We start from the raw sequence: 17,812 nt of genomic DNA, 5'->3' as shown, positions 1-17,812 counted from the left end.
AAAACCTCAGAGATTTAAGTATATGTCAAAACTAATCATACTGCCTTTAATCTGCTAGAAATAAGTCCTTTAATACCAAAGGAAAATTAGTTACTGCTCCTGCTCTTGAGATTTGAGTTGAACTTTTTGGAACCTTAAGACATTTTCAGTGAAAATCTTAAGACTGTGGAATTCATCTGTTTTTTCAGTCAAAATGTTCTCTGTTTTCTTTACATTTTTTCAGCTGAAATGTGAAAGTTTATAATGATATGTAATACTAAAATAACAGATTTATAACTAATAATCCAGCCATGAAAATAAAATGGAATCATAAAATACTGATATAATCTAGAAGATGTCATAAAAAGAAGAAAACAAGAACAAATGGGACAAATAAACATGTCAAAAGTGTTGCTTTGAACCCAATAATATCAATAACTGCACTAAGTGAAAATAAATGCCCCAATTTAATGATAGCTTTTCAGACCAGATTTTTTAAAAAAGCAAAACTATATGTGGCCCACAAAAAGTGCCCTTTAAGTATAAAAGATATAACTAGGTGGAAAAGGTATAAAAAGATATTTCATGCTAACATTAATCAAAAGAGCTAGAATAACAATATTAATATTAGACACAGTAGATTGCAGAGAAAACAATACTACCAAGGATGAAGATGGTTATTTCATAATGATGAAGATTAAATTCATCTCAAAATAATGCTCTGAACATGTATGCCCTAATAGAGCTTTAAAAAACATGAAGCGATAACTGACAGAATGGTACAGAGAAAGAGACAAATGTACAAATACAGTCAGATCTCAACAATCTCCTCTCAATAATTGATAGAACACATAGGAAAATCAGTGAGGATACTCATGTGTGTGCATGCTCATTCACTGCAGTTTTGGCCAGCTGTTTGCCACCCCGCCATCTGTAGCCCACCAGGCTTCTCTGTCCACGAGATTCTCCCAGCAAGTATGCTAGAGTGGGATGCCATGGCCTCCTCCAGGGGAGTCTTACTGACCCAGGGATTGAACTCACGTCTCCTGTGTCTTCTGCATTGGCAGGGGGGATTCTTTACCACTAGTGCCACCTGGAAGACTTGAAAAACTCTTATCAACCAAATTGACCTAATTGACACTTACAGAACACTCTATCAACAATAGAATATACATTTTTCAAGTGCACACCGTTATCCACCAAGATAGACTATATTCTGACAGTAAAGCCGCAATAAATATAAAAGGATTCAAGTCATATGTTCTATGACCACAATAGAATTAATTTAGGAGTCAACAGAAGTATCTGGAAAATCCTCAAATATTTGGAAACTATAAAATACATTGATAAGTAACCCATTGGTTAAAGAAATCAAAAGGGAAATTGAAAGTATTTGAAATGAATGAGTATGAAAACAGATCAAAATTTGTGGGATATAGCAAAACAATATTTTAGAAAGGGGACGTTTATGAAACTGCCTACTTTAGATTAAAAAAGTTTTACATTAATGACCTCAGCTTCCACCTTAAAATGTTTTTTTAAAAAAGAAAAATGAAACATAAAATAGGCAGAAGAAAGGATATAATATAGATCAGAGGGTAAGTCAATGAAACAGAAAATGTAAAAACAATAGAAAATTGAATGATAACTTTTTCAGGGAATCAAAATTAACAAACCTCTAGATGGATAAAAATAAGCAAATTATCAGTATAAAAGAAAAGTCACTACAAATTCTACAGATATTAAAAGAATAATAGAAAGTATTTGAACAATTTAATTCCGATGAATTTAACAAATTCCCCAAAAGACACGTTCACCAAGATCACACAATAAGAAATAGGTAACTTAAAGAGCCCTGTATTTATTAAAGAATTTAAATTTGTAGCTAAAAATCTTCCTAATGGGCATCAGATATATCTGGTATACAAAACTTTAAAATATTTTGGAATTCAAATGATATAAACCACAGGCAAAAAATTCAAATATTTCTAGATGCCAGGTAAATAATACAAGTGAATCCTGTGAAATAATTACAGGAAAAAATAGCTGCCGTAAACACAATCTAACTTTATTGAGCCATAGTAATATATAAACATGTAACAACATAAACATGATAGCAAAAATTTTATTTTAAATTAAACATTAAACACAAAGTCAATATATATTATTAACTCCATTTTGGTTCTTTGGAATCAGAAACCTGACTTCTTCTGACCTTAGATACTAATATTTCTTGCCTTTTCTATGGCATTGTGGACAAATTGAAATATTTTGTAATCAGCATTTAATTTTCTACAGATTCATAATGGAAAATAATTATTGATAGAAGTAGGTACTTTCAAATAGGGATAGAAGTTTTACACAAAATGTGCTCTTCCTTCCTCTCTTTATGTGGGTGGTTCTTTCTCATTGTTCAGTTCTCAGAATTAAGACTTCCTTCAGAGATGCCCTCTCGCTGTTATTATCTCTCATTTTTTTTCTTAATAGTATTTCTTTTTTTTTTTTTTACTTAGTAGCTACACTTTTCTTTAGCTTCCCTGGTGGCTCAGATGGTAAAGCGTCTGCCTGCAATGCGGGAGACCCGGGTTCGATCCCTGGGTTGCAAAGATCTCCTGGAGAAGGAAATCGCAACCCACTCCAGTATTCTTGCCTGGAGAATCCCACAGATGGAGAATTCTGGTAGGCTACAGTCCATGGGGTCGCAAAGAGTCGGACATGACTGAGCGACTTCACTTCACTTCACTTCACGCTTTTCTTTAACCTAATACTCATCTTCTATCCTAGCCTAGTTCAATGGGTGCAGAGCCTGTTTCCATCATCACTGTTTAACTTACAGCATCAACTGCCACGGGATTTCCACAGATAACTGAAGAGTCACTAAAACCTTCTAAGCTCTAGTCAGAGGGCAGGAGCAATAGCTGTCACGTATAATGTTTTTGTTCAGTGATTTTGACCCAATTGTCTACTCCAAATGGAGCAAGAGAGAAAGCATTTTAGAAAAAAAATTTTTGGAGAGCAATTTAAGAGCACTTATTAGCGTTTAAACAGGGCACACACTTTGACCTAGCTCTTAGCCTTTCAGAAATATAATCTATAGAGCCTTATACAATGCACACCTTTTAAAGCAACAATCCTTTTCCTAGACATTCAGCCACAAGAAAGTCAGACAAGTACCAAACATGTGCAAAGACAGATTCTCATTAAAATGTTATTTGTAAAAGCAAAAAACCAGAGATTGGAAATGAGCTAAATGTACTTCAAAATTATTTAAGTTTTCGTACAATCATCAATGAAATACTATGCAGTCATTAAATTAAAATTATTATAGTTAAAAATAACAGTGGAAAGAAATTTATGATATATTAAGTGAAAAAAGTTTAAATAATATGTGTACAATCATCATTCCCCCTTTTTCTTTTTTGGTTAAAAAAAAAAAACTAGTGGGCCTATAAATGGGTATATGTATGTTCATGCTTGGGGCTTCCCTGGTGGCTCAGAGGTTAAATCATCTGCCTGCAATGCAGGAGACTGGGGTTCAATCCCTGAGTCGGGAAGATCCCCTGAAGAAGGAAATGGTAACCCACTCCAGTATTCTTGCCTGGAGAATCCCATGGAGAGAGGAGCCTGGTAGGCTACAGTCCATGGGGTCGCAAAGAGTTGGACACGACTGAGCGACTTCACTCACTCACTCATGGTCATGCTGAGAAAAATATCTAAAAGAATATATAGAAAGTTGATCATGGCAATTATCTCTGGCTAGTGGAATATCTAAATTATTTTTGATACTATTTACTGTTATAAGGAGTATGCATTAATTTTATAATTTCTAGAACCAAAATTTCCATTTGTGAAAAATATTAAAAAGCCTACCCCTCTACTCTTAGAAATAAGTTTAAATGCCTCTCATGCTTTTCAATTAGAAATTTCCTCCAATTATGGGATATTTCACATTCACAAAGGAGAACTTAAAAAAAATTGACTTCTTTCAACATGATCAAGAACATATGCTTAAAACCTTTTTTCGGGGCAGGTTTATATCACTGAGCATTGTTCTGAAGTTATAGCTTCTATCAGGATCAATCTGCAAACTTTATTTTATTCACATTTGACTACATAGGTGTTTTTTAAGTGAATTCAAATAACTAAATAGCTAATGTGTATGGTATTCCATTTGGTGTGCATAACATAACTTCTGGATAAAAGGTACGCGTCCATCCCACCAACAGACGATCAGATCATCAACCTGACAAGTCACGCTGTGTCAGATGGGTCTTCATTTCTTTGACAAATGCATCCAGCAAGAGCCACTTCACTGAGCCAGATCGTAGTCCAGTGAGTGTAAACTTTCTTTCTGGGCACGGATCAATCCAAACAGCCTGATGGGATCATCATGAATGTTTTCCTCCATTGCCTCGCTTTCCGGTGGGAAACTGTCCACCAAAGTGGTCTTAGAAAGGCTGATATCCATTGCATGCATCTGCCCGTCTCCATCCTTGTCTGACAAATGAGTTTTCTGTTTCTTGGGCTTTCTTCGCTTCCCCTCATTGTTGTGATCTAATGAGGCATAGCACATCCTTACTTCAGTTTCCTGAAAGAGAAAGGCATGGTAAGTTTTCACTGTTAGCCATTCTTTAACTTTGACCTCTGGGAAACTCTAAAGCCTACCAAAAACACACAAGTTTGTTTTCTGGTCTTCATGGCCTTATTTGCCAATTTTGTCAATTAGAGTGATAACTACAAATCGTAAATTCAAGATTTTGGAGTGGAAAATGCTTAAAAGAAAACAGTTTTCTTTCTTATACTCAGAATACACGTGAACTTTTTAGATGGATTTTTTAACCATTTTCTCCCCCTGCATTCACCTCAGGGAGTGACTGCCCTGTACATCACCTACCAAGTAACAAAATAACAAAACTCTGATTTGTTAAACTGGGAGCAAAGCATGACAGGAAGGAATATAACCAATCAAATATGCTCTACATATGTTTAATAACTGGCTATTTGATACCCACAAAAGTCCCTACTTTCTCTACATTTGAGACTCAGAAGTATAAGGTTAACAGGGTTTATTTGTATTACTGGGACTTCCCTGATGGCTCAGTCAGTGAAGAAGATACTTGCAATGCAGGAGACCCAGCTTTGATTCCCGGGTTGGGAAGATCCCCTGGAGAAGGGAATGACAATCCACTCCAGTATTCTTGCCTGGGAAATCCCATGGACAGAGGAACGTGGCAGGCTACAGTCCATGGGCTTGCAATGGTTGGACGTGGCTTGGCAACTAAACAACCGCCAACAACCATTTATATGACCAGCATTTGGCAAGAGTTGCATTTCCCATTTTCCCGTATTACTTCCTTCCTGTGTACCTGTCCCCAGATCCTCTTGGAGCTCATTTAGTTTGGTCTTGGATTCATTTGCATCCAAGAAAGCCTGGTGGTCCTCTCTGGCCTAAAGCTGGGTCAATACTGGATTAGGAAGGGCAGGAGACTAGAGAAACTTGCAGAAAGCAATAAGCCTGAAGACAAGATCTTGAATTTGGTGTTTGAAATGGGACTGAATTCCAGCTGTGACATTCTGATCATGGGACCTTGGGCAGTTTGTTTTCTAAACTATCAATATTTTTAACCTCTGGCTATCAAGTGAGAATACCTATCTTAGAATGTTGGGTGGGAACATCCCCTGGAGGAGGGCAAGCAACCCATTGCAGTATTCTTGCCAAGAGAATTCCATGGACAGAGGAGCGTGGTGGGCTACAGTCCATAGGATTGCAATGAGCTGGACATGACTGCAGTGACTTAACACACATCTTACAATGTTATTAGCAAATGGAGGTAACTTACAGTTGACCCTTGAACAATGTGAGAGTGAGGGATGCCAACCCCTTGAGCAGGTGAATATACATATAATTTATATGTAATTTAATATTAAATATAATTTTATAGTCTGCCCTCCATAGCCACAGTTCTGCACCCACAAATTCAACTAACCCCTTGCTCTATAGCTCTGGAGTATGCATCTAGTGAAAAAACCCCATGTTTAAGTAGACTGCACAGTTCAAACCTGGTTTTCGAACCAAGATAAGGTCCAAGGTATGGTGGTATTATAATTATCAGAGCTGTAGGCTAAAACTTTAGAACAGCCTTTGAATAAACAAAAATAAGGGTTTACCATTCAGAGTAAGCCAAAGTTATACCAATCTGTGGGGTTTTGGGTAAAGAAGCAACATTTGGATTAACAACCCCCCGATGCATGGATTAGCTTTTCCCTGTTGGCACTTGTTTTCATGCTAAAAGTCTTATCTCCTTTACCAGGCAGGGAGATGTTTCTATTTACAACCTCTCTGGTACCTTTGGTCTGACTTTATTTCTAAAATAACTTCTGGATAATTGTAGATAGGTAACTGGTATCGTTGCCATTGCATCTCTATACTCTGCCAGTTAGCTCATATTGCTATTTTCAAATTATCTTCCTAAGGCATAACTTTTATATTTTACCATCCTGGACCCAAAACTTTAGCCTAGAGTCTGAGTTTTATAGCATAACAGTCAAGGTTTCCTATGCTCATAATTCACACCTTCTATTTGATTCCCAGTACTCCCGTACATAAACTCTCTATTTCAAGCAAACTAGACATTTCACTGCTTTCTTAACATACATCATGTTTTAAGACCTGATTTGCCTTTGCCTAGATAGAGAGCATGTCAGTGAAGTTAGCAAAATTACCAGAAGGCATTCAGTAATATAAAGGGGTGGGTAACTTTTTTGACTGTCTAGCACTTTGTTCTATTCCCTTTCTTTAATAAATTCTCCACTTTGTTTTAGGAAATTTCTTTCCTCCATCTGGTCCTGGAGAGCCTATCAATTACAATACTATCCCATCTCAGCACAGGAATAAGCATTTGACCCAGGCTGGAACCAATTACACTATCCATTCTCCTGTCTACAGAAGCTGGGCCAAGGTAGGCATATGACTTCAGCAGAGCCAATTACATGGCCTTTTAGGGACTGAGGTACAGGTGCAGAAGTAGAAAAGATATCTTTCCCTGGATTTGGGAGAAAGAAAATCTGGGTCTCCTGTGGCTTTCCCAGCCTCAGTGGAAGAGCCTGTTGGTAATAGAAGAGAATAAAGTCAGTAACAAAGAAGTAGGGAGAAGAAGTGGAGGAGCCCTCATGTTCAGTCATTTCAAAAACAAGACACCCTCATATCTCAGCTACATGAGCCAGTGATTTCCTTTTTATGATATAGCTTGAATTGAATTTTTGTACTTATTACTGAAAGCATTCCAAATGTTTGGTCAACAACTGGTCAACATTTATCAAATCCTGCAGAGGTCAGCGAATGTGAGTCTTGAGAAAAGACCACAAATTGTACGCATAATGGTCATTTGTGATTTACCAAGTATTGTTTCAGTTGAATAGATGGGTGGAAAATATACATGCGCTGCATGCTCATGCATGCTCAGTTGTGTCTGACTCTTTGCGACCCCATGGACTGTAGTCCACCAGGCTCCCCTGTGCATGGAATTTTCCAGGCAAGAATATTGGAGTGAATTGCCATTTCATCCTCCAGGGGATCTTCCTGACCCAGGGATCAAACCTGTGTCTCCTGTCTCCTGCACTGGCAGGTGAATTCTTTACCACTCAGTCGTCACCTGGGAGGCCCAGAAAATATATAGACAGGGATAAAAAAATATGTGTATCTGTGACTATAAATGAAAACTGGAGAAAAGTAAAAACCAGTTTACGAATTAGAGACAAAAACAGATTGAAGTAAAAGTTTTGTTGTTTTGTGTTTTTAAATATTGCAGAGATTTGCGTATATTTGTAAGTCAATAGTACTTCATTTATTTAAAGAAATGGAGACAAATAATTGAAGGTACAAGATCTTGGAAGAAGTAGAAGAAATAGTCAAGAGCCCATGTAGGACTATTGGCTTTGGAAAGGGGAGAGGATGCTTCTGACATGGAGGGAAAGGAGGGATGGGTGAGGTTTTGATGTGAGGATAAGAGAAAAATAAGTTCATATTCGTGCCCCTCAAATTTTTTAGGGAACTCTCATGAACCCATTCTTTCACTAGATTTCCCAGTCAACTCTTCCTGGTTAATAGTATAGACTGAAATTGCAACTTTTGAACTGTACACATCATTTTCAAAGGACAAGGAGCTTTTTCCTGTTTCCAATATTTGATCCATCAAGCTTTTTTTGCATTGCATTATGGATTCTTCACACTTTTGTAACTGACCAAAGTAACTGAGTACCATAGTAGCTAACTGGGCAGTGTTTTGATGATAATTGTCATTGTGACCCCATGCACTACACAGTTCATAGAATTCTCCAGTCCAGAAAACTGGAGTGGGTAGCCGTTCCCTTCTCCAGGGGATCTTCCCAACCCAGGGATCGAACCCAGGTCTCCCACATCGCAGGTGGATTCTTTACCAGCTGAGCCAGCAGGGCAGCCCAGGAATACTGGAGTGGGTAGCCCATTCCTTCTCCAGTGGAAATCTTCTCCACCCAGGAATCGGACCACGGTCTCCTGCATTGCAGACGGATTCTTTACCAACTGAGCTACTAGGAGAGCCCTCTAATAAAATGGAACTGAGCAAGTCTAAAGAGATTACTTCTGGTGGGATAAATTGGGAAATTAGGATTGATCTTTGCACACTGCTTACTATATGTAAACTAGATAGCTAATAAGAGCCTACTGTATAGCACAGGGAACTCAACCCAATACTTTGTAATGATCCATGTGGCAATAGAACCTATAAAAGGGTGAATATACATACATAGCTGATTCACTTCATTGCAAATCAACTATACTACAATAAAAATTAATTTAAAGGTAGCGATTACTTCTAATTTGTGAAATTAAATTTGTGAGAAGGATACAGACTAATTCCCTTAGAAGTGTCTTTAAATATATAATTTATAAAATAGCAGACTTCTAAAGACACTTTAAAGCCCAGCACAATTTCCTCTTGAGTGTAAACCAGATGCAGCATAAATAAGGCTGGCCCATTTAATTTACATGTATTAAACAGCAACAGAAGTCTCAGTTCTATTATAACTAAGGTGCTGTGGATCTCTGTATTTCAGGTGGTATAGTTATATTTTAACCTTTCTCAAAAGGTTTTCTTTTTATTACTGTGAATTTTGCAAATCATATTATAACAAGCAGTTTTTTCATACCTTTTATCTAAAATACATTTAACAATTAATTGAATGTCACATGGCAGATTTGTCCATGAGAGAGTTATTTTACAGTCTGCTTAAACCTCACCACATCTTGTTTTCATAAAAAAAAAAAAAATTAAGAATTTGATTTTTAGAAGGCTCCTATAAAGAAAAAGGAAATTCTATCTTAATGGGAAGTTTCCAAGTTTTGACCATCTTTGGGAGGAAAAGGTTTTCTGTCAAGTGGGACTAAGTTCGGATTCTGTTTCCCCACTTAGTTTCTGAGTCTCTAGGGCAAGTTTTATATCATCTCTGTCAACTGGGAATAATCATGCTGCCTCCCTCATAGGAATATACAATGCTAATGCCTATAGAGCGCATAAGGCCAGTCTGACGCATGACGACTACATAGGAAATGCTGGCCCTCTGCCTGCTTCTAGGAAATAGCATGAGAGCACATAGCAAAAGGGATGGGGCAGGGAAGGGGAAGAAAGGACCGTTGTAACGGAAGTTTATAGCACTTCAACCGCACATACACGAAGCATTGTCAACAGTAGTGCTATGTCTGAGGAGGCTGAACTGAGGTGGGTAGGAAAAGTGTAAACTACCCATTTCTTCTTGGGTTTTTCTATTTCTGCTTATGCTTTAGTCCTGCCTACCCCCTACAAACCACATGTAAATCTTGCCATAAGACAATAGCCATAGAGCTTGTATTAAATTTACACTCATTTTCCTTATAAAACAGAAGTATGTTCTTTTATAGTTAATTTCTTTTCACTAAGGTCTTTCTCTCCCCATCCACCTTCCATTCCTGACATCTAGGTCTTCTGAGCATTCTGTATGTGTCACTTTTCATAATTATTTCTATGATACATGTAACTTTTTTTTGCCCTGAAAGAAAAAAAGCTTAATTATTTAGGAAGAGAATCCACTTTTCCCTTGATATCTACTGCCTTTGTAGTTGTACACAATTTTGACTCTTTAAGTGTAGCTCTGAAAACTATTTATTTGCCTTCTGAGTTTTTCATTAGAGCTTAGGCTCTAGAATTTGACAGCGGTTCAGAATGCAAAATTTCTAACAGGCTGCTTCTGATGTTTATCGGAATGTGCTGCCTTTATGCTCTTGAAAGAGGCAGCTGTGCTGTGACCTAGGCTGAATCTGGCCCTTGATGCAGAAAACAAAACTTACCTGTGAAGGGGGGGCGTCTTGTAGTTTGTTCACAGATCTGTCTGGTCGTGCTTTCATCTGTTCGTAGCAGTTTTCATCCACTGGTTCTGGGGAGTTGAAAAGAGATTTACAATGGAAAAATTTTAAAAATGCTGGCACAAATCATAATACATGACCCAAACAGCACTTAGCTATAAACGTGAAACCTGCGAGGGTCATTTGATTAGTCTATTTTTGTGGCCATGCAAAGGTAAGGAGGGACAAACTGCGCTCTGCAGGTCAGACTGCGGAGAAGCCTGTTGCCCCACAGTATTAACAATTAGACAAAAGAAGGTCACTTGGATAAAGACGAGATCATCTTACTCTTTTTATACCATCGCAGGACATGGCAGTCTCAGCTCAAACTACCATTTATATGTCCCGGGGATCCCATGAGTGAAAGGCTTGCCTGTGCCCTTCTATTTAAGTATGATTACAGATGGTGCAGGTGGCGTAAAGCACAGAGCACATATATTGATGATCAAAATTTGGTAATTTTTTCCATAAGAAAGATAGTTGACGCAGAGGCCTTTTTAACCCTATACTATTTTTGAAAAAGAAGGTTTAGATTATGTTTGTTGTCCCATATATCAGTGACAGGACAGGTCATCCAGGCTGTTTTGAGGGGTATACCGTGGGGTATGTAATGCTGATGCTAAGTTGTTGAGGGGTTTTGGCCATGTCCACCAGCCAGCAGACATGAAACCTATTTGCTTCTGTGGGGGATGCTTACTGAGTCACCCGTACCTTTCTTTCCCCAGATACTCTATTTAAAAGGGGGAGGAAGGAGAGCTAATGACTTGTAGGATAGAGAGTAATCTTGCAGAAATGTTGATTGCACCAATTCGACCCCACAGAGGAAAAGATGTGTTTATAATACCAGGTACTTTGTAATCCTCCAACCCCTTCTGAAAAGCGATGTAGAGGACTGGCCCATAGAGTAATGTTTCTCAAAGTATAAACCATGGGCAACATGAGTTAGAATCACCCAGGAGGCTTGTTAAATAGGAGTTCCTGAGCCCTACTGTGGAATGACTGAATCAGAACCTGTAAGACAGGCGCCTGGGCTCACTGCTCGTGAAGACTGCAGATACGGTGGGCTTTGAGCTACCAAGATACAAAAGAAATTCAAGTCCTCAAATAGTATAAGTGGGCACCACAATTCTGCAAGGGGAAACAGGAAGGAAAATTCTTAATAGTCTATTCCTGAAAAATAGTTTTGATTCCTCAGAGTGCAGAGGATTAAAGGATACTTTACAATGGTGGAGGTGGGGAGACTAAGATTATTTAAATTCTTGACTCCTATAAAATTCTCATGTGTTTAACTGTAGGAGATTTCATACTGTCTTGATATATACAGATTCAGATAAATTTAATCCAATACTGGGAATCTGTGTTTGAGAGCCAATTAACAGGAGTTAAACCCACCTACCCACCTTCCACCCACTTACAGGGCAAGGATAGAGATAATTGGTAGCCCTTGTCTGACAGCTTCTCTCATCAGAGGGCTGGGATCAGATCACAGCTGTTTGTTTTGAGACACTTAGGGGCTTTTTAGTTGTGGGGGAGTGGGACAGTTTCAAGGAACAAAGGATGCTGGGGATTGAAGAGTACTTGTTACAAAAGAACAAAAGGTGTGTCACCCGTGACTCAGTGACGGTTTGGCTCTTCTCTTTCCCTGATTGTCATCAGTGTAACCCTAGATCCCCTACTTTAAAAGAACCAGTTAAAACAAAGGAAACCAGAGAATCTGTTCTTTGTTCCAAATTATTCACTGTAGATATGCTTTTGTATACAGAGCATAAAGCACTGTTTCCCTGGGCAATCTTCTGTTCTAGAAATAGCTTTATTTCATAGAAATCTGTGTGTGTCAGAGTTCATGGTAATTGAGTCTTCCGGTATTCTCACTACAAACTAGAGTGAAATAGAATATAGAAAAACAGGATGTTGATTCACACTGAAGGTTGCAATACAACTTACAATATGCAGCTTTGAAAATACATAATAAGTGGTATGCTAAATATACTCGAATGTATGGGTACCATTGGGATATTTAAATATGATTGCGACAAGAAATAAGGTACCTCAAATTCTTTGTGGAATTATGAGGGGGAAATTGATTTATAGGTAAATTTAATTTTTGGAAAAATAAAACTTACCTAAGGCCACATTATCTACGTTACCATAAATTGGTGCATCTTCGAGATCATACTCATCTTCCCTATAAGAAGGAAATAATTTGCCTTGTTAGAATCTACATAGTTCATATCTAATTTCTCAGCTATATTCTGTATTGGGTAAATTATTGCACATTCTTATCCAGCCTTGACCACCCAAGGTAGATATGCAAGTGAGTCAGTAAATACAAGTGTGCATGCATATGTGTGTATGAATTTGAAAAGTGTATTCTGGATCTTCTTTTAGTGAATAATAGCAAATTCTTATTTAGCATTTACTGTGTGTCAGGAGTTACTTAAGTGCATTATATATATATTCATTCCTTTTATATTTCTCACAATAATTTAACCAGACAGGTGCTATAGCATTCCCATCTTTTAGATAAGGAACCTGAGACACAGATTGGTTATATAATATGCTGAAGGTCACAGAACCAGGAAACGGCAGAGCTGGGATTAGAACATGGATTATCTGTGCACTAAACTCTACACTGTACTTCCTGTTTGCTTGTCAATAATATCACTCAGAACAGACCCCTAACACAGTTTACTAAATATTGATAGTGATTAAAAAATAAGAGGCCAGAGAAATATTGTAGACTCAGCTTGGCAGATGCAATAAAAAGATTGATTACCTATTACATCCAAATACTGTGCTGTTTTACATACACTATATAAAAAACCCAGGGAAATTCTACAGAAATATTATTTCCCACTTTTCAGATAGATTAACATATTTTCCCTAACCTTATGTGTAATATCAGCAATAAATAGCAAACACGAAAGCTTTTCCTTATGCCAGTGCTCATTCAACCCTCAGGACAACCCTACGAGATTCATTTTTCAAAACTCCCCACTTGTGCACATAAGGAATTTGCAAGCTGTAGAGGCAAATTGTCAAAAGACACATAGTAACTGACAATGCTAGGACTATAATGCAAGTCTGGTCCTAAAGCTCTAAATATTACTTGCTCTTGGTGTTTGATTAAATTTCCTTGTTGCTTTATCCGAATAATCCTATTAGGATTACAGTAGACAACTACTATTGTCACAGGCAGTGACAATGGTCCCGGTGACCAGCTTTCACAATAGCAGGCTGGGAGCAGAAGAACATCTTAGGCAGCGAGCGGCATTTCATAAAATAGCAGCAAGTGCTTTAACTTTGAGATTATATATCACCAAGAGCTAGAGGGAATTGCATCAAAAGGAGAAACCTATATTATAGTCCCATGCTTCTGAAAGAAGACAGTATACTTAAATATCAAGAGTGTATCCTTAAAAAAAAGATCAAATGATACCTGTATGAAATTATTTGAAAAGTCCTTTGCTGGTACGTATTTGCCTTATTTGATAACAAAGAAACTCATTCATACCCTTTCTGTTGGTAATTCACTACAGCTTAATATTGGGATACAAAGTTAAGTCCCTGCTAATGGTTTTTCTCTGGCTATGCAGAGAATAAAATAGCAAAAGGTGAGGAATTTTTAATAAGACAATCCATCCATTTTCCCAGCACACATGAATAGCAGATACAACCTGCAAATGATAAATCATGTCCAAAAAATGAACATCATTTCATTCCCTGTGAAGAAAATAGGATGTGATTTATAATTCAGTGGCCTGTGTCTGCAGGCAGGTCTCAAACGATTAATCATCACAAATAATCTATTATAAAGAAGCAGTCTAACCAACAAATTAATAAGTATATTTTTAGTTGGCAATGCCAAATAGCTCCAGCCTATTGAAAATATCTAATAAACTTCAAGCACAAATGTTTGGCAGTGTCTTATGTTGAAGACATTACTATTTAGAGTAAATTAATAAATATGCCCAGAGGCTAGTGCACCTCTGAGTCTGGGGCCAGATCATGTTCTCTGTTCTCAGTATGTCTGAAATGATCCTCTAACCAATTAGCACATTTACTGACACTCCAAAATTTAAAATAGTATTGTGATTGTTGTGTTGTTCAGTCGCTGAGTCATGCCCAGCTCTTTGTAGCCCCATGGACTGCAGCACGCCAGGCTTTCCTCTCCTTCACCGTCTCCCGGAGTTCGCTCAAACTCATGTCCATTGAGTCAGTGATCAACCATCTCGTCCGTCCATCCAACCGTCTCATCCTCTGCCACCCTCTTCTTTTGCCTTCAGTCTACATCTTTAAGGTTCAGATTTTCCACTTTCACGTAAATTTCTCCAGTCTCTATTTTTAAAGTTCTTATTCACACTTTATCATTTTTATTGTGAAGTCCTTTTAAAGAAAATGTCCCATACTTTATTATTTAAGATTAAATAAGTGAGTTCAATTTGTAAAAAATCACTACTTTTGCCTGGGTGACTTTGAACATAAATTCCTGAAGTTTAAATTTCCTGATTTAAAAAACAGAAATATTAAATTATTCCCTATGTTGTTCTTTTCAGCTTCCAAATTCTAGGACATAAATGCGGGTTTCAACATCCAAATAAAAATGAAAAACATTTCTGGAAAACTAAATAAAACTATTTTAAGGGTCTGGAAAGTTGAAAGATTGAGGAAAGAGTAAGCTCAGGGGTCTGTCAGACATTGGTTTTGATTAACTTTATTTGTTTAATAGATATTTGTTTGAAAGATTTCCCTGGTGGCTCAGACGGTAAAGCGTCTGCCTACAATGCAGGAGACCCAGGTTCGATCCCTGGGTTGGGAAGATCCCCTGGAGAAGGAAATGGCAGCCCACTCCAGCACTCTTGCCTGGAAAATCCCATGGACAGAGGAGCCTGCTAGGCTACAGTCCACGGGGTCGCAAAGAGTTGAACACGACCGAGTGACTTCACTTTCTCTGAGCAGGCAGATAAACGTTTGGTCTTTGCCCAGTGTATAAACGTTACTTAAAGCCAGGAGAGAGGATGAGATCACTAATGACGTGAGTGTAGATCGAGAAGAGGTCCACTAGGTGAGCCCGGGGCACTCTGTCGTCCATGGTTCAGGAGCCAGTGGAGGAGAAGGAGCTGCAGGTATTGAGCAGGAAAGCTAAAACGGAGGGGGCCTCAGAGCCTGGATAAGCACGCGTCTCAAAACTGGCGCTGCTGGTAAACCCGCCTGTCAGCGCAGGAGACCTAAGAGACGCGGGTTCGATCCCTGGGTTGGGAAGATCCCCCAGAGGAGGGCATGGCAGCTCACTCCCGTTTTCTTGCCTGGAGAATCCCATGCACAGAGGAGCCTGGTGGGCTACAGTCCATAGTGTTGCAGAGTCAGACACGACTAAAGCAACTTAGCACACACACCAGAAGTAGAGAATGACAATGTGTCACGCGGCAGATGGACCACATATGAGACTGAGATTTGCCACACATGTTTCACTGGTGACCCTGACAAGAGCTGAGTCAGTGGATCATTGAGGACAGAGAATTGAATAGAGTGGGTTCAAGAAAGAAGAGGAAGAGAAGCCAGCAAATATGGACAGAATGTACGTGGAACTTCCAAGTTTTCCTGTAAAGACTACAGAACAATGGAGCGGTGACTACAGGCAACCTGTAATCGAGAGAGTTTTCCTTTAAGATGTGAGGTGTTACTGTCTGTTTATACACTGATGGGAATCAGACCAAAGAGACCAAGAGAAAGCAACGACGCAGGAGAGGAAAGGGGAAGTTGCTGCAGCGATGTGTTCCTGTGTATACGCTCGATAAATTTGTACTTTGATAGGGACTGTATCATGAGTGTGGGTTTCCTGAACTTGGCATGAGTGAACATCAAAGGTAGATGCTTGGTCCAGGAGAAAAACGTAAACCCTAGCAATTTTTGTATGGCTAGGGTTAGCTAAGAACCAGCAGTGTTTCCTATGAGGAGAGATGTTAATAGGGTCTCAGAGATATGATATCTAATTCTAAATTTTTATTTTGATCAGTGTTCAAGTTCTCTTCTAATAATGCCCACTTTTTTTTTTAATAAAGTCAAACACAGAGGCTTGTATTGCCAGTGATTTGGAGTACTTAAAGGACACTTAAAAAGTGTTTTTTTTCCCTCAAAGTTTGAGAGAAGGGAGACTGGAAAGTGCTGCCATCTTGAAGAACTGTAAAGAGATGGGAAGGAAACCCAGAGCAGTGGCACAGAGACAGTCAAGAAGAAGATCTTTGAAACCTGTAAGTACATTTCGGGAGATTCTCACAAAGACTTGGGCACGGGACGGGACTTCGTGCATTCACGTAGGGTTGGAGTTTGGATTATGGTTACTTGTACGTTAAAACAAACAGAAGGCTGGAGAACATGGAGATGTTTTGGTTCCAAATGCAGCAGTGGTTATAATGAGGGCCTCTTCTGTGTATCTACTTGGAAATCTGATGCCAGGGAAGGCTACCCAGGAGTTCCACTACCATCAGGATGTTCAACCCTGGGAACAGGTGGAGATGACAGCTGAGACAAAAGTCTGTTCCAGGGCACCAGGTCAGTATACTCAGCAAAGAGGGGAAGTGAAGCAGGGTCCTCAACCTGCAGAGCTCTAGAAATCCAAGAGATCATTTTAGGTAGAAGAATAACTGAGATGAGATACGTTTTGTGATAAAAGTACCTTTCAGTGCCAAGCAGGAGGAGACCATGCAACAGTTGCTAGAAACTTGTCCTAAGTCCTTGAGACAGACCCTGAAAATTGAGGAGCTATAATAAGCTTAATGTAAATCTGAACTGCTTTCCTGATTATCTGAACCACTTTCTTTAATTAAGGGGTAAATATAATCCAAATGGGTGGGTATTTTCTTAGACCTTAATTTAGACCTATAGTCAGCTTTTTTTTTTTTTTTTAACCATCTACTCTCTGTAAGTGTAGTATTATGTTATAATTCAGCTTCAGAAATGCTCATTTCCCCAAGATTACAAACCTAGTAATTGCAAGCATTTGATTAAAATCCAGAACTGTTTGGATCTCAAACCCATGTTATTCTCACTGCATTATCCTCTTAAAACAGATCATAAGACAAGAATTGTGCAAAATTAGGTTTAAAGGAAAAATAAAGTGCCCTGGGATAAATACCAGGAAGCAGGCATTTAACTTTCTATTAGATGTAGATACTTTGCTGTCCTTTAAGTGATCATGTTCCTGACTTACTAATGCAGGAAGAGAAGATCAGAGAGGCAAATTTCTTTCCCCTCCAGCTTAGCTTCCCACCTAAACCAGTGCTGAGAAGGAGCGGGGACAGGGCAGCAGGGAACCCAGGGTAGGGGAAGCTCGCCTCTCTTCTACTGGCCTCAAACCACGTAAGGAACTGCGGAAACAGCCACGACTTTAGCCCTACCTAAGAAAGATACCTGCCTAAG

At 38.6% G+C, this 17,812-nt stretch overlaps 1 protein-coding gene and 1 non-coding gene across 3 annotated transcripts in view; one reads left to right on the top strand and one right to left on the bottom strand.

The window, feature by feature from the left end:
• Window positions 1–3,585: 3,585 nt before the first annotated feature.
• Window positions 3,586–17,812, bottom strand: part of LOC122428878 (T-cell receptor-associated transmembrane adapter 1) — a 41,013-nt gene continuing 26,786 nt past the window's right edge. For both annotated transcript variants that reach the window (XM_043449015.1, XM_043449017.1), the window contains 3 exons: window positions 12,517–12,578; window positions 10,340–10,425; window positions 3,586–4,567 (listed from right to left, as the gene is read on the bottom strand). In XM_043449015.1, coding sequence (XP_043304950.1) covers window positions 4,289–4,567; window positions 10,340–10,425; window positions 12,517–12,578 — 427 coding nt within the window. In that variant the 3' untranslated portion in view covers window positions 3,586–4,288. The remainder of the gene's footprint in view (window positions 4,568–10,339; window positions 10,426–12,516; window positions 12,579–17,812) is intronic.
• Window positions 15,141–15,212, top strand: TRNAC-ACA. The gene has a single exon. It is a non-coding gene; the product is annotated as a tRNA-Cys (tRNA).

The sequence above is a fragment of the Cervus canadensis genome, chromosome 27, assembly GCF_019320065.1.
Source record: "Cervus canadensis isolate Bull #8, Minnesota chromosome 27, ASM1932006v1, whole genome shotgun sequence".
Classification (NCBI taxonomy): Eukaryota; Metazoa; Chordata; class Mammalia; order Artiodactyla; family Cervidae; genus Cervus; species Cervus canadensis.
This window is presented reverse-complemented; position numbering and strand designations above follow the sequence as displayed.